Source organism: Rhinopithecus bieti, unplaced genomic scaffold (assembly GCF_001698545.2).
Source record: "Rhinopithecus bieti isolate Rb0 unplaced genomic scaffold, ASM169854v2 scaffold_19037, whole genome shotgun sequence".
NCBI lineage: Eukaryota > Metazoa > Chordata > Mammalia > Primates > Cercopithecidae > Rhinopithecus > Rhinopithecus bieti.
Window position 1 is genome coordinate 446,438 of NW_016809436.1, and position 26,377 is coordinate 472,814.

Sequence of the window (26,377 nt, forward strand, 5' to 3'; positions counted from 1 at the left end):
AGAAACCCATGCTCAATAGCAGTCATTTCCCATCTTCTTGAAACCACAAATCTACTTTCTACCTTTATGAACTTGCCTATTCTGGATAGTTCACATAAGTAGAATCAGGCACTATATGGTTTTTTTGGTGACTGACTTCTTTCTAGTAGTGTCATGTTTTCAAGGTTCATCCAGGATGTAGCATGTATCAATACTAAATTACTTTGTACGGCTGAGCCATATTTCATTGTAGGGATATTTAAAAATTGATCAGTTCACCAGTTGATGGATATTTGAGTTGTTTCTACTTGTTAGCTATTATGTGTAATGCTGTTATGAACATGTGTTTGTGAAGGCATTTATTTTCATTTCTCTTAGGTATATACCTAGAAATGAAATTACTAGAGGATATGGTTAATTGTCTTAACCATAATGAAGCTCTGTGTTTAACCTTTTGAGGAACTTCCAGACTGATTTTCAAAGCAGTTGTAACATTTTGCATTCCTCAGCAACATGTGAAGGTTTCAATATCTACATATATTTCCTAAAACTTGTTGTTACGTTTTTCATTATAGCCATCCTACTAGGTGTGAAAAGTATCTAACTGTAGTTTTGTTGTTATTTTTTAAGAGAGAGGATCTTGATCTGTCACCCAGGCTAGTGTGCAGTGACACAGTCATAGCTCAATGCAGCCTTCAACTCCTGGTCTCAAGAGATCCTCCCACCTCAGCCTCTCCTGTGGTTGGGACTACAGGTGCATGCCACCATGCCCAGCTAATGTTTAATTTTTTGTAGAGACAGGGTCTCATGATGTTACCCAGGGTTTCTAACTCCTTACCTTAAGGAATCCTCCTACCTTTTCCTCCCAAAGTGTTGAGATTACAGGCGTGAGCCATTGTGCCCAGCCTTAATGCCTTAATTAGTTTTGATCCACATTTTTTTTAATGACTAGTGATATTGAGAATATTTTTATGTCCTTATTGGCTTTAATATATCTTCTCTGAAGAAATATGCAAATTCCTTGGCCATTTTTCAATTGATTTGTCTTTATTTTTGAGTTGGAGTATTCTTTATTCTAGACAAAAGTCTCTCAGATAAATGGTTTGAAAATATTTTATCTCATTCTGTGGGTTGTGTTTTCATTTTCTTGCGGATGTCCTTTGAAATACAAACCTTTTAAATTTTTATGAGTCCCATTTATTTATTTATTTATTTTTGTTGCTTTTACTGTTGGTGTCGTATCAGTGAAACCATTGCCTAACCCAATGTCATGAAGATTTATTCCTGTGTTTTCTTCTAACGTTTATTAGCTTTATCTTTTGCATTTAAGTTTTCTTTTCCCTTTTTTTTTTTTTTTTGTTTGTTTGAGATAGAGTTTCACTCTTGTTGTCCAGGCTGAATCGCAGTGGTGCAATCTTGGCTCACAGCAACCTCTGCCTCCTGGGTTCATGCGATTCTCCTGCCTCTCCCTCCCAAGTAGCTGGCATTTCAGGCATGCACCACCACGCCCAGCAATTTTTGTATTTTTAGTAGAAATGGAGTTTCTCCATGTTGGTCAGGCTGGTCTTGAACTCCCAACTTCAGGTGATCTGCCTGCCTCGGCCTCCCAAAGTGCTGGGATTACAGGTGTGATCCACCGCGTCTGGCCTACATTTAAGTTTATAATATACTTTTATTAATTATTTGTATTGGGTGTTATAGGGGTCCAAGTTTGTTTTGTTTTAGTTCTTGGATTGTTTTTGTTTTTTTTTTGTATGTGGATGTACAGTTGTTTCAGCACTATTTGTTGAAAAGACTGTTCCTTGCTGTCCTGGTATCCTTGTCAAAAATTAATTACCCATAAATGCAAAGATTTATTTCTGGATTCTCATTTGTGTTCCATTGGCCTATATGTCTATTCTTTGGACCAATACCATACTGTTGTGATTGCTGTAGATTTGTATTAAGTTTTGAAATCAGGAAGTCTGAATTTTCCATTTTTCATTTGCTTCCAAGATTGTTTTGGCCTTTATGGGTCCCTTTTTTTTCTATATGAACTCTGTGTTTAGCTTATTAGTTTCTGGAAAAAGGCAACTTGTATTTTGATAGTGATTTTGTTTCATCTGTAGGTAAATTTGGGGAGTATTGCTATCTTAACAATATTAAGATGAACTTGGGATATCTTTCTTATTATTTAGATCTTCTTTAATTCAACATTTCATGGTTTTAAGTACACAAGTCTTGTACTTTTTAATTAAATTTATTTGTAGTTGTTTTATTCTTTTTGATACTATTATAAGTGTAATTGATTTCCTGCATTGTTCATTGCCAGGGTATAGAAATACAATTGATCTTTGTATGGTCTTGTATCCTGCTTCATTGATTAACTTGTTTATTCTTAGTTTTTAATGAATTCCTTAGAAACTTTGATATGACTTAAAAATGTATGTCATATTTCTTTATTTCTAATTTAGATGGCTTTATTTATTTTTTTCTAACCTAATCACTCTGGCTAGAACCTCCAGTACAATGTTGAAAAGAAATAGTAACAGTACACACTCTTGTCTTGTTTTGGTCTTAAGGGAAAGCATTTAGCCTTTCTCTGTTGAGTATGACATTAGCTGTGGAGTCCTTCACAAGTGTCTTACCAGATTAAGAAAGTTCTACTATGTTTCTAGATTGTTGAGTGTTTATTGTTTTTATCAAGAAAGACTACTGGATTCTTTTGAATTTTTTTTCTGTTATCTATTAGGATTATGTGGGTTTTGTCTCTTATTTTATTACCCTGATATATTCATTGATTGAGGTTTTTTGTTTGATAAACCGTTTTATTACTACAATAAATCCCACTTGGTCATGGTACATTGTGGTATATTGTGGATTCAGTTTTCAAGTATTTTGTTGAGAATTTTTGTGTCAGTATTCTTCATGGTTATTAGTGTAGTTTTGTTGTATTGTCTTTACCTGATTTTGATATAAGGGTCATACTGAAATAAAGTGAGTTTTAGAAGAGTTTGCGAAGGGTTGGTATTTATTCTTTATTAAGTATTAGGTAGAACGCACAACTAAATCATCTGTACCTGGGGTTTTTTTTGTGGAAAGTTTTTTGATTACTAATTTAGCCTCTTATTACAGTTCTATTCAGGTTTCCTGTTTCTTCTTGAGTCAGTTTTGGTAGGGTCTGTCTTCTAGGAATTCATCCATTTCATCTACTGTATCTAATTGGCATATGGTAGTTTGCTGGTTATTATTCCCCTATAATCCTTTTTTCTTTTCAATGTGAGGTTAGTATTAATATGGATCTTTTCATTCATTATTTTGGTAATTTGAATCTTTTCTCTTTCTTTTTCTTTATTAGTGTGTCCAAAAGTTTGTTAGTTTTGATCTTTTCAAAGCAACAATTTTTAGCTTTTTTGATTTTCTTTTTTATTCTCTATTTTATTTATTCCTACTCTAATCTTTATTTCTTTCCTTTTTCTTGCTTGGTTTTAATTTGCTCTTTCAGAGGAAGATTAGGCTATTTATTTAAGAGCTTTATTCTTTAAAATTATTTCTATTTACAACTATAAATTTGCCTTAAAACATTGCTTTGGCTGTACCCCATAAGCTTGTGGCCTTTTGCCTTTTCATTGTGAATTTTCATTGTGATTTTTTGGCCAACCCGTTGCTTATTAAGGACACTGTTGTTTAATATCCACATATTTTTAATTTCTTCAACTTTTTTTCTATTGTTGATTTATAATTTAATTTTCCATTGTATTCAGATAATATTTTATATGATTTCAATTTTTAAACATTTATTGGCTCATGTTATAGCCTAATGAATGTTCTATTTTGGAGAATGTTTCATATGCACTTGAAAATATGGCATTCTACAATTGTTGGTTGCAGTGTTACATAGATAATTGTAGATTTAATTGGTTCATAATGTATGTATATTTCCCATCAGTTTTATCAGTTTTTGATTGTGTATTTTGGGGCTGTATTGTGATGTGCAGATAAATGTATAATTGTTATATTTTCCTGAGAGATTAATTTTTTCTTCTCTTTATGAAATATTCTTTTTAGTCTTCAGTAATAGTTTTTGTCTTAAAGGTTTATTTGTATAAGGTTAGTATAGCCACTGCAGCTCTTCTTCGGTTAACACGAAGTACACCTCTTTCCTTTTTCGACCTGTTTGTCTTTATAAATTGTGTCTCTTGTTTACAACATATAGTTGGATCATGTTTTCTGTTTCTTTTTTTAATCCATTCTGCCAGTCTCTACCTTTTGATTGGATTGTTTAATCCATTTACATTTAAGGTAATTACTGGTAAGGTAGGAATTATGTCAGATGTTTTGCTACTTGTTTTCTATATGTGTTACATTCTAACTTTATTCTTATTAGTATATACATGGTATATCTTTCTTATCCTTTCTTCTTTAACCCTTTTCTGTTTCATCTTTTTCTACCTTATCTTTACATTTGAAGTTAGTTTCTTTTAGAGAGCATGTAATTGAGTCTGTATTAGTCCATTTTCACACTGCTGGTAAAGACATACTTGAGATCAGGCAATTTACAAAAGAAAGAGGTTTAAGGGACTTACAGTTCCACACGACAGGGGAGACCTCACAATCATAGTGAAGGCAAGGAGGAGCAAGTCACATCTTATGTGGATGGCAGCAGGCCAAGAGAAAGAACTTGTGTGGGGAAACTTCCCCTTGTGAAATCATCAAATCCCATAAGACTTACTCACTATAAGAAAAGCAGCACAGAAAAGACTTGCCCCCATGTTTTAGTTACCTCCCACTGGGTCCTTCCCACAACACCTAGGAATTCAAGATGAGATTTGGGTGGGGACACAGCCAAACGATATCAGGGTCATTAAAAAATATGCATTCAACTATTCTGATAACCTCAGTCTTTGTTTATATGCTTAGTACATGATTTTACATGTAAATATTGATAGGTTTGAATTTTTGCATGCTTGTTCTCCTTTTGGTTCTTCTTTATCTCATCCATTATAAGGGCTCTTTAATGCTGTTTGAATTTTTTGTAGCATTTATTTGTTTATTGTGTTTTAGACTGTATCTTTGTGAATAGTGATTTCATTGATGACTCTGGGCACGTCTCTCTCTCTCTCTCCATATGTATACATATGTGTGTGTGTGTATATATATATATGTACAATTAACTTTTAACAGCATTCTTATAATTAATATTTTACCACTTCAAATAGAATGTAGAAGTATTACCATCATATGTAGGTCCCCTTATACTCATCAATTTATGTTATTGTCTTATGTATTACACCTACAGACATTGTAAACCTCCTTGAACAATGTTATAATTTTTGCTTTCTTCATCAAAACTATTTTGAAGAATTTAAGACCAAGCATGGCGGCTCATGCCTGTAATCCCAGATCTTTGGGAGGCCAAGGCAGAGGGTCCCTTGAAGTCCAGAATTTGTGATCAGACTGAGCAATAAAACAAGACCCTTGTCTCTACAAAAAAATTTAAAAATTAGCTGGGCACAATGGCATTTGCCTATAGTCACAGCTACCATGGGGGCTGATGTGGGAGGTCCACTTGAACCTGAGAGTTTAAGATTGCAGTGAGCTGTGATAATAGCACTGTACTCCAAACCCAGGCAAGATAGCAAGAACCCATCTCCAAATAAATAAAAATAAAGTAATTTAACAGAAAATAGTATGTTTTATTTATTGATTGATTTTTTTAAATTCCTGATGTTCCAAGTTTTCTTTTGCTATTTTATTTTCCTTATATATAAAACTTTGATTATGAATTCCTTTTTAGCAGGTCTGGTGGCAACAAATTCTCTTAGTTTTACTTTTTGGCAGTGTGTCTTTATTTTATTTTATTTTATTTTTATTTATTTTTTTGAGACGGAGTCTCGCTCTGTCGCCCGGGCTGGAGTGCAGTGGCCAGATCTCAGCTCACTGCAACCTCCACCTCCCGGGTTTACGCCATTCTCCTGCCTCAGCCTCCTGAGTAGCTGGGACTACAGGCCCCGCCCCCCCGCCCGGCTAGCTTTTTTTTTTTTTTTTGTATCTTTTAGTAGAGACGGGGTTTCACCGTGTTAGCCAGGATGGTCTCGATCTCCTGACCTCGTGATCCGCCCCTCTCGGTCTCCCAAAGTGCTGGGATTACAGGCTTGAGCCACCGTGCCCGGCGTGTCTTTATTTTATACTCATTGTGAAGGACGTTTTTCCTTCATATAGAGTTCTGGATTAACAGTTGTTTTCCCTGAGCACTTTAAAAATAGAAAAATATTATTTTATTTGTTCTGCCCTTCTGGATTTTCTGATGAGAAACCGATGGTCAGTCTAATTATTAAACCTTATCTAGTTAATGTATTAGTTTTCTCTGCCTGTTTTCAGGATTTTAACTTTATCTTTTTAGTTCATAGCTATTTCATTATGATAAGTCTTGGAGTGGATAGTTTTAGTTTATCTTGTCAGGGATTCACTGAGCTTTACATATTTGTTTGTTTATATCGTTTGCAAAATCAAGGAAGTTTTCAGCCATTATTCTTCAAATATTTTTTTCTGCACTATTTTTTTTTTCCTATTCTTCTGATACTCTGATACTAGTAATGTTAACCCTTGGTATTATCCCACTGACCCGTAAAGTTTAGTACATTTTTTAATTTAATAATTTTCCTCTCTGTTCTTCAGACTGGATAATTCTGTTGATCTGTTATTAAGCTCAGTAACTGTGCTTGTAGTCTGCATTTTTATTGAATCCATCCAGTGAATTTTAAATTTTGTTACTCTTTTTAGTTCTAAAATTTCCATTTGCTCCTTTATTGCTTGTCTTTCTTTGCTGAGACTTTCAATCTTTCCTCTTTACTGCCAACCCAGTTTTTCTTAGAGCATCTTAAAAACAGATGCTTTAAGTTGTCAGATAATTCCAACATCTTTGTTATCTTGGCATTGACATCTCTATTAGTCTGTTCTTGCACTGCTATAAAGAAATACCTGAGACTGGGAAAAGAGGTTTAATTGGCTGATGGTTCTACTGGCTGTATAGGAGCATGATGCTGGCCATTTGCTGGCTTTTAAGGAGACCTCAGAAAACTTACAATCAGGGAAAAGGCAAACAGGGATCTATCACTTCGCATGGCCAGAGCAGGAGGAAAAGAGAGAGTGGAGAGGTGCCACAATCATTTAAACAACCAGATCTCATGAGAACTGTTATCATAAGAACAGCACTGGGGGTATGGTGGTGCTTAACCATTAGAAATTGCCCCCATGACCCAATAACCTACAACGAGGCCCCACCTCCAGCATTGGAGATTACATTTCAACATGACATTTGGGCAGGGACACAGATCCCAACCATATTATTCTGTTCCTGGCTACCCCCCCAAATCATGTCCTTCTTACATTTCAAAATAAAATTGTGCCTTCCCAGCAGTCCCCAAAGTCTTAACTTATTCCAGCATTAACTCAAAAGTCCACTGTCCAAAGTCTCATCTGAGAGAAGGCTAGTCTCTTCTGCCTGTGAGCCTGTTTGTTTGTTTTTTCTTTTTAAATAAAAAAGAGTTATTCCCAAAATACAATGAGGGCAATGAGGGTACAGCAATTGGGTAAATACTCCTGTTCCAAAAGGAGAAGTCAGCCAAAAGAAAGGCTGCAGGCCCCATGTAAGTCCAAGTCCAAAACCCAGCAGAGTAGTTATTAAATGTTAAGTCTCCAACATAATCTCTTTTGACTTCATGTCTCACATCCAGGGCATACTGGTGGAAGTGGTAGGCTCTCAAAGTCTTGGGCAGTTCCACCTTTGTGGCCATGGCTGCTCTCATGGGCTGATACTGAGTGCCTATGGCTCTTCCAGGTGAAGGCTGCAAGCTGCCGGTGGCTCTACCATTCTGGAGCCTGAAGGATGGTGGCCCTATTCTCACAGCTACACTAGGCAGTGCCACAATGGGGACTCTGTGTGGGTACTCCAACCCACATTTGCCCTCCACAGTGCTGTAGGAGAGGTTCTCCATGAGGCTGACCCCCTTTAGCGGGCTTCTGCCTGTACATCCAGGTTTTTCCATACATCCTCTGAAATCTAGGCAGAGGTTCCCAAGCCTCAGCTCTTACACTCTGTGTACCTGCAGGCTTAACACCACATGGAAACCACCAATGCTTAATGGTTTCCACCCTCTGAAGCAGCAGCCTGAGCTGCATCCAGTGCCCTGTTAGCCATGGATAGAAGTGGAGCAGCTGGGACGCAGGGAGTAGTGTCCTGAGGTTGTGCAACATGGCAGGGCCCTGCACCTGGCCCAGGAAACCATTCTTCGCTCCTAAGCCTCCAGTCCTATGATGGGAGGGGCTGCCTCAAAGGTCTCTGAAATACATTCAAGGCATTTTTTCCCATTGTCTTGGCTAGGAGCAATTTCTTTCTTTCCAGTTATATAAATTTCTCAAGATTGCTTGAATTCCTCCACTGAAAATGACTTTTTCTTTTCTACTGCATGGCTGGGCTGCAAATTTTCCAAACTTTTATACTCTGCTTCCCTTTTAAATATAAATTCCAGTTTTAGGTCATTTCTTTGCTCACGCGTATGAGCACAGGTTATTAGAAGCAGGACACATCTTGATGTTTTGCTGCTTAGAAATTTCTGCTGCCAGATACTCGAAATCATCATTTCCAAGTTCAAAGTCTCACAGATCTCTAGCGCAGGGCACAATGTAACCAATTGCTTTGTTAAGGAACAGAAGTACCTTTGCTCTAGTTACTAAAACGAAGTCTGTCATTTCCCTCTGAGACTGCATCAGCCTGGACTTCATTGTTCATATTACTATCAACAATTTGGTCACAACAATTTAACAAGTCTCTAGGAAGTTTCAATGTTTCCCTCATCTTCCTGTTTTCTTCTGCGCCCTCCAAGCTGTTCCAGCCTCTGCCTGTTACCCAGTTCCAAAGTTGCTTACACATTTTCAGGTATCTTTATAGCAATATCCCACTCCTCGGTGCCAATTTTCTGTATTAGTCCGTTCTTGCACTGCTGTAAAACAATACCTGAGATTGGGTAATTTACAAAGAAAAGAGTTTAATTGGTTCACAGTTCCACAAGCTGTACAGAAAGCATGGTGCTGGCAGTCTGCTTGGCTTTTGGGGAGGCCTCAGGAAACTTACAATGTTGGCAGAAGGCAAATGGGGAGCTAGAACTTCACATGGCTGGAGCAGGCGGAAAAGAGAGATGGGAGAGATGCCATACACTTTTAAACAACTAAATACCATGAGAACTCTTATCACAAGAACAGCGCTAGGGAGATGGTGCTAAACCATTAGAAACCACCCCCATGACCCAATCACCTCTCACCAGGCCCAACCTCCAGCATTGAGGATGACATTTCAGCATGAGATTTGGGTGGGGACACAGAGCTGAACCATATCATCATCTTTCAATTTTCTTTTTCCACATCAGTGGAGGTTTTTCTGGTTCTTTTGAACTATAATTTACAATCCCAAGCTGCATCTTCTTCATGATCTCCTTGCTACTTACCAGTTTTCTGGGTCTCTTCTATTTTGTTTTTCAGCCAGAAAAAATGAGGTTTTATTTACCCTTTTCATCTCTGTGTGTCCCTCAAATTCATTTGCATTCAAGGCCAAATCACAGGAAGGCAGAGAGTAAAAATGTGACAGGGTGCACCCCATTCTTTTGGAGCCACAGCTCCTTATGTTAAGTGGAAGATTTCTCTCCTTTAGTGTTTTCCACACCTGCGGGCCTTCTCTGATAAAATTACTGCTTTCTCCACAGTGAGACTTCCAGGATCTGGGACATGACAGAATGGAGAAAGTAAAAAATTAAAAAAAAAAAAAAAAAAAAAAAAAAAAAAACCGTGAATTTTCCAACTCTTTTGAACTTTAGGGATGCTCATTCCCCTGCTCGAGCCAGAAGTAGAGGGCTTCTCCTGGAGCTGTCTCTGCATCTGGTGTCTACTGCTATGTTTCAGGATGCCTTGAACCACTATTGGGCCAGGGATACCAGAGAAAAATGTGAAGCTTACTCTGGTTTGATTGTACTTTTTCTGGTCTTCTGTCCCATGTTCTTGCTACTTTTTAATTTCCAGGGTCTTCAAATAGCTGTTCATTCGTTCTGTTTAGGTTAATTAATTGTATTTAGTGGAAGAGACAAGTTAGTATCTGTTTACTGCATCTTATCCATAACTGGAACATATGACCTATTATGTTTTTTTGGGTTTTTTAGTTCATGAGTAATTTCTCTTCAGATTATAAATATATTTCAAAACCCTTACCAAGTAGAATTTGAAAAAGAACACAGCAGAACAGCCTACTTTCCTATTATAGGGTATAGTAGTGAGACGTGGATAGTTTGAAAGCACCATGAGGGTGAGGCAGTATGAAGGAGAAGGCAGCAAGTATATAGAAGGTAACTTTTAGTAGGGTTTGTTTTGTAGAATACTAAGTTGGCTTCTGATGCTGGTTTTTTGACCTGTAGTTTCCAGGTTATAGAGTTATAACCTTGAATGGGTTGCTTAAACTCTGTGGACTTCTGTTTCCTGGCCTGTATAATGAAACCATAATAATTCACCTCTGTCAACATACATGAAGTTCCTGGCACATCATAGATGTTTAGTAATTCATATCTAAAACTTAAAGAAACTGAGAATTTAAAATATAGAAGTCATTTGGAGTCACAATCAGTAGGTAATCCTTAACATCTTTATAGCCGGCTGCTCCTTTAAAAAATGCCTTAAAACTTCTCTAAATATATTAGAAATTTTCATTTTTAAGAATCCCCATTTTCTGTTGGGCCCCATTCAAGTTAGCTTTAAATTGAAATGTAACAACAGTTATCTGTTCAAAAATTTTGAAATATGACTGTTTTACCTACCTTTTCTAGTGCTGTGATTTACTGTTATAAATAATTTAACATATTAAGTTACTTCTACATAGCAGGGTTCCCAAGATAGTATGTGGCCATGAGAATTATATTTTGTAATCTATATTATGAGCAGCACCACAATGAAATAATATAGATAAATACAAAAGTGACAAAATTTGTAAATTCAAAGGAACTGTCTCCCATGTAAATTAACTAATGATAAGAAAGCTTTTAAATAAATGAAACTTAAAAATATAAAGCCTTGTTTTTGTCAAAGAAATTGATGTATGTAAACTTCATCAATCTTGTGGTACATCATCATCCAGAATTTATAGGCAGTCAAATACGGGGAAATGAAAGCATGTCCAGAGATGTGGAAGCATAATTCAAGCTTGTAATGTAGATTTTCTTAAAAGATGTAGCATAAGTTTGTACACAGTAAAAAAAAAAACCTCATTAGGCATTATTTGTTGGGTACCTACCATATGCAGACATGACTCTATGTATTCCAAATTGGAAGAGAGGAAGTCAAACTATCTTCACAGATGATCTGATTCTGTACCCAGAAACTTCCATAGTCTCTGCCCAAAGACTTCTAGAACTGACAAACAACTTCGTAAAGTTTCAGTGTACAAAATCAGTGTACAACAATCAGTATCATTTCTATACACCAGTAGTGGCCAAACCAGGAACCAAATCAAGAATGCAATACCATACATAATAGCTACAAAAAGAACAAAATATCTAGGAATACAGCTAACCAGGGAGGTGAAAGATTTCTACAATGAGAATTAAAAAACACTGCTGAAAGAAATCAGAGATAACATAAAAACATGGAGAAACATTCCATGCCCATGGATAGGAAGAATCAATACCATTAAAATGGCTCTACTGCCCAAAGCAATGTACAGATTAAATTGTATTCCTATCAAACTACCAATGTCATTTTTCACAGAATTAGAAATAAATGATTCTGAAATTCATATGGAACAAAAGGATCCCAAATAGTCAAAGTGATCCTAAACAAAAAGAAGAAAACCAGAGGCGTCACACTATCTGACTTCAAACTATATTATAAAGCCACAGAAACCAAAACAACATGGTACTAATACAAAAAACAGACATATAGAACAATAGAACAGAAATAAAGCTATACACTTACAACCATCTGATTTTTAACAAGGTCAACAATACCAAGCAATGGGGAAAGACTTCCTGTTCAATAAAAGGTGCAGGGATAACTGGCTAGCCATTTGCAGAAGATTGTAACTGGACACCTTCCTTTCATTATATACAAAAATCAACTCGAGATGGATTAAAGACTTAAATGTAAGACCTAAAACTATAAAAGCCCTAGAAGAAAACGTAGGATATACCATTCTGGACATAGGCCTTGGCAAATATGTTGTGATGAAGTCTCCAAAAGCAATTGCAACTAAAGCAAAAATAGACAGGTAGGACCTAATTAAACTAAATAGCTTTTGCAGAGTAAAAGAATAGTATTTCCTATCAACAGAGTAAATAGACACCTACAGAATAGGAGAAAATATTCACATACTAAGCATCTGACAAAGGTCAGATATTCAGAATCTATAAGCAATTTAAACAAATCAACAAATAAAAAACAACCCCATTAAAAAATCAGCAAAGGTCACGAATAGACATTTTTAAAAAGAAGACATAAACGTGGTCAACAAGCGTAAGAAAACAGGGTCAACATCAGTAATCATCAGATAAATGCAAATCAAAACCACAATGATATACTATCTGATACCAGTCAGAATGGCTATTATTAAAATGTCAGAAAATAATAGATGTTGGTGAAGTTACAGAGAAAAAGGAATGCTTACACACTGCTGGTGGGAATGTCAATTAGTTCATCCACTATGGAAAGCAGTTTGGAGATTATAATAGAACTGAAAACAGAACTAGCACTTGACCCTGCAGTCCCATTACTGGGTACATACCAAAAGGAATATAAATTGTTCTACCAAAAAGATGCATACACTTCTATATTCATTGCAGCACAATGGCAACAACATGAAATCAACTTAGTTGCCCATCAGTGATGTACTGGATAAAGAATATAGGGTACATATACTCCATGGAATACTGTGCAGCCTTAAAAAAGAAGGGAATCCTGTCCTGTGTAGCAACATGGATGCAGCTGGAGGCCATCATCCTAAGGGAATTAACACAAGAACAGAAAAGCAAATACTATATCTTCTCAGTTATAGTAGGAGCTAAACATTGAGTACACATGGATACAATGAGGAGGACAATTGACACCAATGCCTTCTTGAGGGCAGAGGGTGGGAGGAGGGTAAGAGTTGAAAAACTACTTGTCAGTTACTGTGCTCATTATGTGGGTGATGAAGTCATTTGTACACCAAATCCCATTGACACGTAATTTAGCCATGTAACAAACCTGCACTCATTCACCCTGAACCTAAAATAAAAGTTAAAAAGGGAAAAATAATAACAAAGGACTACACCATTAAAACATGTTTTAAATTTCTTCCCTTATGGAGCTTATCTTCTAACTGAAGCGTCAATCCAATTTAATTCTCTTTAAGGTTCTTACCTCTTTAAAACTATTTACTCTTTTACCACTGCAAATTTTCTTCCTCCTGTCCCTCTCCTTCTTTCCCTCTCTCAGTGTCCTTCCTAGGAGGCTCCCTCTCCACTGTCCCACCTCTTCTGAACCTCCTCACTCTCTCTGTTACACAGTAACACCTCCAAGCAACAAAAAGACAATAGTATTTCCTTTTTGGTCCGGTGACTTTGTTGGGCCATAGTAGGATGGCAAAGACCTCAGCACTCCCTTTCTAAATATGATCTCCCCTTGGGCCACTTTCCAGGGAGGAATGTGATCAGTTCACAATATGTTTTTAAGAATTTTTTTTATTATCCCTGCATGCATACACATAGAAACATAAACCTGCACACATGCACACAGGAAATCCACCAAAATTTTAAGAATAGTTATTTTGAGAAAGTTGAATTAAGGGTATAGTCACATTTTTATACTTTTATTTCGTGATTTTCTAAAAATGAAAACATATTACTTTTGTAATCAGAAATATGTATGTATGTGTGTGTACCATTGTAACCATTACACAATTACTATTATTATTATTATTATTATTATTAGCAATCTAAGTACAGTATTGCAATTCATTCTGACTCTAAACACCCAGAGTTTGCAACTCCACAGGCTTGGGGCCTACTTTCTAACAAGACTGCCTTCACTTAAGACAAGTTTGAGGATCTCCGGACCACCCACACTTCTAACCAACTAGCTACAAATTCAGGTGTTCCCATCAACCCCTCAGGTATGATTATTTCCTAGAATGACTCACAGAACTCAAGAAAGTGCTCTACTTATGATTAAAGTTTTATTATAAATGATATAAATCAGGACCAATCAGTTGAGGAGATCCACGGGGTGAGGCCTAGGAGGGTCATGAACACAAAGCTTTCATGCCTTGTCTCTGTGGGGTTAGGATTCATCATACTCCCAGTACATTGATGTGTTTACCAACCAGGAAGCTAACTAGAGTCAGGTTTTTTATTGGGGTTTCATTACACTGGCATGATTACTTGAATTATTGGCTTCATGGACTGAACGCAGTCTCAAGGCCCCCACCTCCCTGGAGGTCAGGCAAATATGACATTACTCAAAGCTCCAGTTCTCTAATCACATCATGATTCTTCCTGGCATGATCGGCCTCCCTATTACGTTGTCACCTTAGCAAAATCTCAGGTATGGTCCAAGGACCCACCAAGAAAAACAGAAACACTGCTATTACTTGCAAATTCTGAGAGTTTAGAAGTTGCTTTCCCAGAACCCAGGGGAAAGACCAGAATAATTCTCTTTCATGCATTATTTTGTTACATGTAACAACTAAAATTGATTAGCTATCACTTTCTATGGAGACAGAAGAAAATAATTAATATATCAGACATTTAGCAACGTCTAGTAGATACTTCTTTTTAAAGCAAGGTGTATACATTTTCTTAGATCTATTAGCACTTATATTCACCCAGCCTAGTTACTTGTGATATATTAGAGGGTTTATAAAATTTAAACATTTAAAGAATATTTATATTTTTATTTAGTTTCATAAAGACTTTCTTATAAATAAAATGTTTTATTACTTCTAATTACTTACACATATATTAGCTCCGTTGCATCTTATAATACCATGAAGTACTATACCAATATAAACAAATATTCAATTTTCAGAGTACATAATTATAAAAAAAACCTTAATATTTATATGTTGATATAATGAACACTATATTATTTTAATTTTTGGAATATTCCATTAACATAATCTTAGTTTTCTGATCTTTTTAAAGTTTACTAAGGGATACATCCATCGTCTGCATAATATAAGTAATGTCACTATCCTGAACTGAAAGCAAATTTTGTAGCCACTTAAGGTGTACCCTAACTCATTTGTCTTTCATTTAGCTGCAAATAGGAAAAGCCCTTTGGCAATGTCTCCGTTTTTTTTTCTCCCCACTCCTTCCACTTTGAAATTCATTACAAACAGTGCTCATGAAATCCCATTTGCTAGAACATTACTGGATATAGAAGATGGGAATTAATGGTGTCAGCTCAGAACCCAGAATAGAATCTTACATATGGATGCTCAGTAATATGTGCTGAGTTGCTGACTGGCAGACAGCTTTTTTTTTTTTTTTTTAATACCACTATTAAACACACACATTTATTCTTGGTCTCTTCCTCAGTTAGTATGTCTTACTAGTGAAATCGTAGTAATAATGCAAGTTTATTGAGGATTTTTTTTTATATGATAGGCACTGTTTTAAGTGCTATACAAATGTAGTTGTTTTAGTCTTCACAATATTTCTGTGAGGTTGATCCAGCCATCGTCATCCCCATGATTAACAGGATAACCTAAGAACAGATCAGTCACTCAAGATTACACAGCGATCAGAAAAAGACCTGAGATTTGAACCCACACTCTGGACCACTGTCCATACTGTCTGAAGTGTGCTGGAATATACTATTTGTAGTCACACAGTCTTCTGCTTTTCTCCGGGTATTCTTAAGGGAAGATTAAGACGGACAAAGAATATAATCTCCTATCATAATAAACACATAATAAACACAAAAGGGATATCATGGTAGCTGGCATAGGACTTTGCAGGAGCGAGATATTTTTCTTGTCCCTGCTAAGAAGCAGAAGGAATTGTTCATTTATCTGCTTTCTTTTCTCCTCGCAGGGTTAAAGGCACTGGAGACAGACAGGACCCAGAGTTTTAGAATGCATATGCCATTTCCAAGCCTTGTGCCTGGAGATTCTCACTGCCCAGAGCCTCCCTTGTGTAGAGGCCAGGACAGCTTCCAGTAAATACTCTACTGTAAAGATCTAATCCTCTTTTGAGTTTTGTGATTGAATTTTCAAATACCCCTGGTGTGAGTTCTAGAACTTGTGGTTTTATTGAGTTCTGAGAGTGTGTCACTGTTTACAATGGTGAAATTGACAAGTGAGCATATAACACAGCTGCGCTTGTTGGGTGCTGCAAGTGATATCCATTTAATAGCATATAAGATACAACACTCTTGCTATAGGATGCAATTTAAGATATCAGGGCTGCCGTGCAAGGCAGCAAACCTCAATCTCACCAACCTTGTCCTGTCTAGCCCATGTCTTCTTTCTCTCTTAATTACATTGCAGGCAGCCCAGATTCCCCTGTATGCATATCATGCCCCTAAAATACCAAGGCCTCTGCAATTAACAGCTCTCCAGACTTTGTAATACTAAACTGTTATGGAGATACAGCTCAGTTTTCCAATCTGGTTTCTGACAGATGTAAAGCCAAAAATCAGTTTTTTCAAGGTAAGGCACTTTTTGTTGTTGCTAAGTGATAGGGAAATCTGAAGCGATTCACTGAATATTAAAGGAGGATTAAGTTAGCATTCATGCTTCTACCAACTGGGAATTACCCTGTCTTGCACAGTATTTTGGCTAAAACTATGTTGTAAAATTTTATAAGAAAGGGAATAGAACATAGAGTGGTGAGAAAAAAATACTAGCAGCTCAGACGAGATGGAAGGTAAGCAGACTTCGAGTATCTGAAGCTTGTGAGGCAATATGTAGGTATTTTTCTTTTATTTAAACTCATTGAGATTAGTTGCTTTGTAATACTTTAAATATTTCTAAAATTTTACTAATTTATTTTTTCAAGTTATCATTCAGTTACTTGAACTAGATTTGAACACTTAATAATGCCTGGCATTGTTGAGAACTGTTATTTTTGTTTACATTGAGTTAGTCTCAGACATGCCTGATCATAAGGATCACCTGGAACTGTGTTAAAGGTAAAGATTTCCAGGCCTGGACCCCAGAGGTGCTACTTCAGGTTTGGAGTCCAGAATTCTATATTTTTTCCAAGTTTTATTTTGAAATTAAATATTTAAAAATTAATATTCAAATTTATTTCTTCATTGAGATTCAGCAATTGTTAAAAGTTTGCCACTATAGATTGCTAGATAGGTGATAGGTGGACAGATAGATAGATATAATAATTTGGCCTCTTTTCACTAAGACATTTAATTATCTTTTGTAATTAGTTTCCACTGTGGCTCCTTGATAGCTTGTAACCTATAGTGTAACAACAGACCATTACTTGGAAGAAGCTGACACTCAACATACAACTGTCAAATGGTTCTTGTTTATTGTGAAATAATGCCATATATATAAATATGCATATTTAAACGTATACATACCCTTTAAAAACTAATGACAAGACATTAGCCTTGTTCTTATCACCCTAATAGAACTTTAATATTGGCAGGAACTTAGGGTTCCTTGTGGGCCACAACTAAACAGCCACCCCTCATCACTTCTTTACACATAACCCTTTTCTGAAATTTGGTGTTTTTAATTCCCTAGCATTTCGTTAAAGTTTTCCTCTATATATTTATCAGATAAAGTGCTTTGTTTAGAATTCCTGCTACTGAACATTCTTATATGGGATCATACTACATGTATTCTCCAGTGATTTGCTTTTTCTGTTGTGTTGTAACTTTGAGATTCATCTCTGTCCACCTGCACAACTGTAATTTGTTTTCACTACAGTATACTATTATATCATGTGAATGTACCAGAATTTATTTATTCAGTCTACTGTTGATGGACATTAGGCAAGTTTTCGTTCCTTTTAATATGAATAGTGTTATCAAGAACATTCTTGTCTATATCCTGTGTACATGTGCAAGATTCACTTGCAGGTACATACCTAGGAGTGTCTAAAGTTCTGGAAAGCTGTAGTCATTTTCCTCAACAACAGGGATTACCATCATTAAGGAATATGACTACCTCCTTGAACTCCCTTGGCTGGCCCAGAATTGGGTCTGACTTTTTGGTATGTCCCAGAATAAATAAATAAATAAATATATATATACACACACACACATACATTTATATTATTTATAAATTATATATTATGGTGTATTATTTTATATTAAATATTATTTTAATATATTTAAAAATATAAATGTAAAAATGTGGATATTTATATTATTAAATATATAGTTAAAACTTTTACATAATATGTATTATTTAAAATAAATACATATCTTTAAAATATATATTTTTTAAGCTTCAAGACACATCGGGCACCGTACAACAAACTGCAGCTCCAGAGGTGAGTGGAGATGGTCCAAGACTGGTTAAACTTTCATCCATCTTGGCAAGACAATCATTTCAGCTGGAAATCTGCATACTGGCTCATACTAGGGCAGTTTTCATTGAGTCAGCTCAGTGCCCATATTGATGACTCCCTCATATGGTGTTTGAATGCTTCTTTGACCTACTCTAACTTTTTTACTGCACTTGGATGACACAAATGACTCTGCATTCTTATAAACATGATCACATCTTGAAAAGTACATAGGCTTAGGATTTAGAAGCACTTGCCTTTAGCAGATTTGGCCATTTGCACATTAGAGAGTTGTTATAATCAGAGATATATGAAAAGCATCGGGCCCTTTGCCTAACATTTGATAAGCATTCAGTAAAGTATAGCCTTTGTTGATATTCTTTTTGTTATTTGTCATTACTCAGAACTCAGAAATTCAGATATACTATAATTCCCTTCTCTAATAATAGCCACTTTTTTTTGCCTGATTGAATTCAGAACATTTTACCTTCACCCTCATTCCTTGTTTCAAATCTCATCTCGACTTCTAGTCTCCTTCTCTGAGTTATTCTCATAATGTTCCTATACATATTTTTAATTTAAATGTTTAACTTCTTTTGGTCTCTTCTAAACATAACATGTCCTAGTCTAAGCTTTCAATTTTTACTCTCCTTCATCCCCACTATCCTCCTCTCTAGTTTTGTTAATAGCATCACCATCAACTCAGTTAGCTTGGGCTAAAACTCAGAATCCTCTTCCACTCCTCTCTTTACCTTAGTCCATCAGCAACTTCTGGAGGCCCTGCTTCCTAACCGTGTCATGCCCCTGACCACTCCTAATCCTCTGCAGTGTCACCTCCCGTCTAAGCCGGCGTCAGCTCTCACCTGAATTGCTGCTGCCATCCCTCACTGCTCCCTGCTTCGACTCTTTCTCTCGGTGTATGGTGTCGATCAGATCTGATCACTCCACTGACTGAATCCTCCAGACTTCCCAGTACCAAATACTGAAAATGCCAACCACCTTGCCATGGCCTTCAGATGAGATCAGACGTCTCTGTCTCCATGTCTTACCTCAGTTCCCTTCACTCACTGTGGCCCAGTCACTCCTAACCGCTTTCTTTTTTCATCCCATCAATATCTCAAGCTCACTGCCATCTCTGACCCTTTGCACTAATTTCCTATCTTCCTAGAACTCTCTTCCCACAATTGTAGTGTAATGTTTATTTTTCATAGTTCAAACAGCTCAAAGGTCACTTCCTGAGACAGGCTTTCCCTGACTCTCCTAGAACTAACCATCCATGTTTCTCTTAAGCCTGTTACATTGTTTTCCTCATAACTGTACTATCTATAAACTTCAACATTTCTTGACATGTTTTTTAAAATCTCATCCTACTACAATATAAACTGCAGCACAGTAGGCGGCAGAGTGTCTGCTTCACTGCTGTACTCTCAGCATCTGTATTAGCGCCTCGTCCGTAATAGGTGCTCAGTAAGTATTTGTTGAATTAATGAAGGGACAAATGTAAAGTAACTAGAGGTTAAAAGAAATTACAGAAGTCCTTACCTGTGTCACTGAGTGGTAATACTATTTATTATGTATATATTTTAAAGGCATTAACATTTTTTATTTTTCAGGATTAATTGGAATTCTTCGAAATGTCAGGTAAGTTTTTGTGAATAAAATTGAACATGCTTTATTTTCAAATGTGAATTTTGTGATTATTTTCCCTAAGGGGGACTTTATTTCATTTTGATTTTTTTTGTTTAACATTTGGCAAATATAAATACGTGTGTGTGTGTGTTGTGTATATATATGTGTATATATGTATGTATATATTTATTATTTATGTATATAGATGTTCCTATCATTGTCAGAAAAAGATTAAAAAGAGACTTAAAGTGGGGTACATATCTACTGAATAATCTTTGAATTTGTGGGGAAAATTAGGTAATAAAAAAAGCAAGATTAGGAAAGCAGTTCTGCAAAGAGAGGTTGTAGTAATAAAGAGCCTGTGGCAAGGCCCTGCCTTGGTAGAGGAGGGTGAAAGTAGGCCTTGTATTTTCTAGTAGCTTACATAATGAGAGAAAAGCCACATTTATGGATTTTTGTTTGCTAGGAGATAAAAGTCAACTGGTTGTTTAGGAAACAGCTTTTTTTGTAGTAAGCTCAGAGAGAAATTAGTCTCTAATCTCAATAAGAAGACAAGGTGCAACATCATGAAACTGACTTCAGTACTTCCCTTGCAGCAATTACTGTGACCTAGATTGCTTTTAGAAAGAATACAGTGAAAATGTGAGTCACTGGAGATCTAGACTAAACTATTGCTAATTCAGTTATGTGTGACACCACTGTTTTATTAAACCATTATGTGTTTATGGTGCTATGTTGTGAATCTTTTAGACAGCACTTTCCAAAAGAATTAGGAAAAAAATCAATTTCACTCTCTAAATGCCTGTGTTCTCCATATTATGTAATGGGAAAAATAATTTTTGCTCTTATGCCAGGAATTTACTTTGTAGGTAAGAGCATCAGGGCATTTGAACAACTGGTATAAAAGCTCATTGCTTTGATCACAAGCACAATGTAATTGTTTAGTTCTATTTTTAAATATATGTTCAGTTTGAAAATTCATGAAATTTATTAATAGGTAGTGTCTCATATATGATGAATTCTTCTTATAGGAAATATAGGAGTGTATTTCCAGTTGATTATATTTCTTGATGCATATCAATAAGAAAAAAAAAAAAAGAATACATTTTGTCATCATATTATTGTTTCCTTTGTAAGTCATGTTCCCTCTCTTCTCCTGAAGGTGTAGTACCCACAGCCCCTGAACAGCCTGCAGGTGAAATGGAAAATCAAACAAAACCACCAGATCCAAGGCCTGATGCTCCTCCTGAATACAATTCTCATTTTGTACCAGGTGGGTTAAATATTCATAAAGAATATTCTCCTTTCCTAAAAACCATACTAATGATTAAAATTGCTTTTTAAGTTAACAAATTAATTGACTGATTTAATAAGTAAATAAATATTGGATGCCGATACGGTGCCACATAGTTTACTGTCTGTCAGTTAGAATACATTCCTATAGCCATAGGATTTACAGACTTTTAGAAGGAAGTTGTGCAAATATTGATGACATTCTCTCCATTCTATATGGAGATATGAAGAGAGTGTTGTAAGGACACAGAAGACAGTATCTGACATTGCCAGGGATTTGAGGAAAGCCCTGACTAAGGAGGTCAGGTTTTGCTGTCATGATAAAAATTTCACAAGCAAAGAAAAGGGGGAAAGGACTATCCTTAGCAGAAAGAATCATATGTCCAAAAGTACAGGGTCATGAAAGTCTGGTGTGAGGCATGCATGAGACACATGGCAGATGTGCAGAGAAATGGAAGTGAATGGCCATGGGTGCTGATTAAGGAGTTTATCTTTCTGGCAAATATTTTTATAAGTCTGAATGCACTACTGGTGATGTTTTGGGAGAATAAATACTTATATAGTGCTAGTGTAAATGTGAGATATTTCGATCGTTAGAAAACAATTTGGCCAAGTTTAAAATTCTAAACATTAAAAATGCCCTTACTTTTGGCCAAGAAAATAGTTTCAGTTAGTATTGTCTTTAAATACATTTTAATGACTTACATAATGATGTAGATACTGCAGTAATATTTCTTTAAAATATATATTTACGTGTATATTTAGAAGTAGAAACCATTGCGTTATGCCCTGAAGGGGGAAAAGAAACCGTGATATGTACAATATAAGGGCAAAAGGTTTTTCGTTTTTTTTTTTGAGACAGAGTTTTGCTCTTGTTGCCCAGGCTGGAGTGCAATGGTGCGATCTTGGTTCACCACAACCTCCGCCTTCCAGGTTCAAGCGATTCTCCTGCATCAGCCTTCGGAGTAGCTGGGATTACAGGCATGCGCCACCACACCCGGCTAATTATTTTTTTCAGTAGAGACAGGGTTTCTCCATGTTGGTTAGGCTGGTCTCGAACTCCTGACCTCAAGTGATCCTCCCACCTTGGCCTCCCAAAGTGCTGGGATTACAGGTGTGAGCCACCGCGCCTGGCCGAAGGTTTTTTTTTTTTTGGCTCTAGACCTATGATTCATGCAGCTCAGGTGGCTTCTTTACTTACAGTGTTTTCTGAAAGCATCAGGATTTCCTTTTTTCTCTTTTCCTAATATATATGTGTGTTATGAGGATAAAATGCATTATAACATACTGCGTTAATAGCTTGATCTTTCCTAAATCCAGGGTATTAAAAATTAAATTATTAAATTATCATCATGCTTTATCTGATAGTTTCTCTATATGTCACTGCAGTGACTTCCAACATGATATACAAGATCTATCTTGTATTTACCAATTACTCTATATCCAGAAACCTGGACTCCACTAGAACAGAAACTTCACCATTTCTGAGAAAAACTTTGGTTATACATCATGTTCTCATCTGATAAAGCATATGTCTGTTCTTCTCTGTATCAATAATTCAGCAAGAGAGTAGGCTACATCCTTCAAATTAAATGACAAGATAAGTCGTAAAAATACTATAGTTCAGACCACACAACTAGTGAATTTTCAGTTACAAAATATAGCAAAATTTCGCTCTCATCGCCACCTAGTGGCTAGACTGTAAACTTACGAAGACTGACCAAAATTGTCACTGTGAGTCAAATTAAGAATCTTGAAATCTGTACTCGAATTATTTAGTGTTAATGAATTTATCTAAATTTCTTTACATAATTTCAATTTGCATTATAGCGTTGGATATGTGTTCCCACCAAAAATAATTTTATCCACCATTCTTGTTTAAAAAATAAAGAAACCTTTGTTATATTTAGTATTAAAGAGAAAATGGCATGATTTCCTGATGTTCAAAATAACTAGGAAAACTCAAATCCTATCAGGCAGTGTTTCTTACACCATTATTCGTACGATAACACTCCATAACAGAGGTCTTTATTTACATAAGTCTGAGATGCTATAATTACACAAAGTTAAACTTACTTTGTTTTGTTTTGCTTTGTTTTCCTGCAGAAGCAATCAGAACTCTTATGAAAACTTCAAAGCTTAGAAGAAAGTATAATATACCAATTTCTCACATATAACTTGATCATATTTTTTCCTTCTTTTATCTCTGGATAATACGTACTTATAACAAATCGTTCAATTACATAAACGTGTATTTAATTTTAAAATAAATATAAATTTAATTTTAAAAAATATAATCTCCATACGAATAGCCTCAAAATCTAAATAGTAATTTTTTTCTGATTTATTGATCTTCAAGTTTTGTAACATGAGTTGCTTTTTTATTAAAAGTACATGGTAAATTAATCATTAACTAATTGAAGTGATATAATTAATATTCTTGATAATTCATATGATTTTAGTTGCATTGTTATTTTAATAATGGTTAAAAAAAGAAGGTATGGATATCTGATTTCTAGTCCAACTTGGATACTCTTAAATACAATTCTTAAAGGAATTAAAGTGTATTCTTCATGACAAGCTTAAATACATACTTTCCTTCACTTTTTTTCCAAATACATTATACTTTTTTCTCACTTAACTCTAATTTGACATTGCTTCCTGTTACCATTTTTTTTTTCCTTTAGTCTGCTTACTCTCAGTTTCTGTCAAAAACTGTGTCCCTACTCTTAAAAGCTGTTGTTCCCAGAATTATTTGGTCTACTCCCCTGGTCTTCCCTGCCCTTTCCCATCTCCTTCTCTCTCCTCTCCCGGTCACCCTTCCTTTTACGCACTCTTCTAAGTGATCTTGTTAATACTGAAGGTTTCCTTTTCCTTCATCACTTATGAGCTACATACCCACAGATCATGTCAGTCTGCTAGTCTCTAAACTTGCACTTCCAACCGCCTATAGACTGCTTCTCATGAAAAACCATTGAATCTCAAACTCAATGACAACCAGCCCAACTTTGTTATCTTGCTTCTAAACTCTATTTTTTTCCTCCATTCTTCCCACACACTAGAGGCCTGTAGGATCCCAAGCCAGAAACTTGAGAATCTTTTCTCATATCCAGTCCACTTCAAAGTCAATGTTGTATCTTAAATGTCAATTACTATTTCTCCACTCTATGCTCCTTTCACCAAAATCAGCTTTCCTTGCCTTCTAGCCAGACCTTTGCAAGTACTTCCTACCTAATCTGACCTCCTATATAAATAATTCTAGATGTAAAACTAATCACTTTACTTTGCATTTGATTGGCATAAAGTTCAAAGTCTTTCATAATCTTCATTCCATCCTATCTTTCTAGCCTTGTCTACTAAATCTCCACACACAGCGGTTTGTCTTGTAATAGTGAACCTCCTCTATGCACCTGCTTGTTCTTGTCTGTTTGCCTGTAAAACCTTTCCCCATCATGGAGATGCTGGTTAGGTCTAGTGGGTTAGCACCTATATCGTAGTATACCTTCTCTGCATAGGTTAGGTACCCCTCCTGTCTAATCCCTTAACACACTATGCATCTACCTATGATTATGCCAATTACTTGCTTTGTGACCATTCACCTTTTTTTATACATCTTTGTAGCCTCCACAGAACTTGCTGCCCTTGGAGATAGGCATGCATTTGTATGGCTTTCTGTCTTATATTTCTAGCAGCAAGCACAGAAGCTGGTCCTTGAAATGGGCTTGAGGAATATTTCATAGATAAAAGAATCTTTGATTTATCTCCTGGCCTTGTTTTTTAGTATTAGTAGAATTTCACGATTCATGACTATTATGAGTGGCATTTTTATGAGTAACCAAAACGTCTTAGACTTCACCTTCAAAGACGACTGGCTTTCGCAGTCTTGGTTGACCTCAGACTACTGCATAGTCCCATGATGTCCCATGGAGGTGAAAGGGTAGAACTTAAGGACTTAAAAATAGCTGCTAGCTAGAGATGCCAATCCAGTGTATAGGCCAAAGCCTTCCATAGAATCACTCCTGGCGTGCTCTTCTTTCTTGCCTCTGATCTAGGAGGAGTATTAACATGATGCATTTAAGGACATTTCTGCAGTCAGAATGCTGGAATTCTAATTCTCCTCCTTATACATCAGCTAGTGACTTTCACCAAGTTATTTAACCTCCCTATGCCTCAGTTTTCTTCTCTATAAGGATAATAATAGTATCTACTATATAGGGTTGATGTAAAGATTACAAGATTTAGTAGTACTTGTAAAGTTGTTAGAATAAGGGCTGGAATATGATGAGAGCTCAATGAGTGTTAGTTATTATCTTTCTTTTTCTTTTCTTTTTTTAACAAACATAGCTTTCTCTAATAGGACTTTCTTCCAGATCTGGGTGGTATCCAGGACCCAGTTCTTTGGGGGCTCTGAGAGAGACCATAATCTCCACCTTTTCACATTTAAGTGAATTTTAATTCTGCAAGAGTGACTTTTCAAAACCAGCTGCCTATGGGACTGTCTACATTTGTTTGTTTGTTTGTTTGTTTGTTTGTTTGTTTGTTTGTTTTTGAGACAGAGTGTTGCTCTGTTGCCCAGGCTGGAGTGCAGTGGCGCAATCTCGGCTCACGGTAACCTCCGCCTCCCGGCTTCTAAAATATTCTCCTGCCTCAGCCTTCAGAGTAGCTGGGATTACAGGCACGGACCACCACACCCGGATAATTTTGTGTTTTCAGTAGAGACAGGGTTTCACCATGTTGGCCAGGCTGGTCTCAGACTCCTGACCTCAGGTGATCCACCCACCTCAGCCTCCTAAAATGCTAGGATTACAGGCGTGAGCCACGGCGCCCAGCCGGGACTGTGTCTACATTTTTCAGGAGATGTCAATCCCTTCCCTACAAAGCTGTGTGGCGTTGCTCTTTGATTGCAAAAGACAGAAGATTTGCTAGTCCTATAGACTTACAGTTCCCAA

The 26,377-nt window shown here is 36.2% G+C and overlaps 1 protein-coding gene across 6 annotated transcripts in view; it reads left to right on the forward strand.

Annotated features, from left to right (window-relative positions):
* Nucleotides 1-26,377, forward strand: part of PLSCR4 (phospholipid scramblase 4) — a 66,668-nt gene that overhangs the window by 9,994 nt on the left and 30,297 nt on the right. The window contains exons 2-6 of one of the 6 annotated variants that reach the window (XM_017889323.1): nucleotides 14,023-14,140; nucleotides 16,520-16,681; nucleotides 18,447-18,491; nucleotides 20,120-20,147; nucleotides 21,298-21,408. In XM_017889323.1, coding sequence (XP_017744812.1) covers nucleotides 20,141-20,147; nucleotides 21,298-21,408 — 118 coding nt within the window. In that variant the 5' untranslated portion in view covers nucleotides 14,023-14,140; nucleotides 16,520-16,681; nucleotides 18,447-18,491; nucleotides 20,120-20,140. Of the gene's footprint in view, nucleotides 1-14,022; nucleotides 14,141-16,519; nucleotides 16,682-18,446; nucleotides 18,492-18,999; nucleotides 19,974-20,119; nucleotides 20,148-21,297; nucleotides 21,409-26,377 lie in introns of those variants that run through there. The other 5 variants (XM_017889325.1, XM_017889324.1, XM_017889321.1 and 2 more) reach the window with 5 other exon arrangements.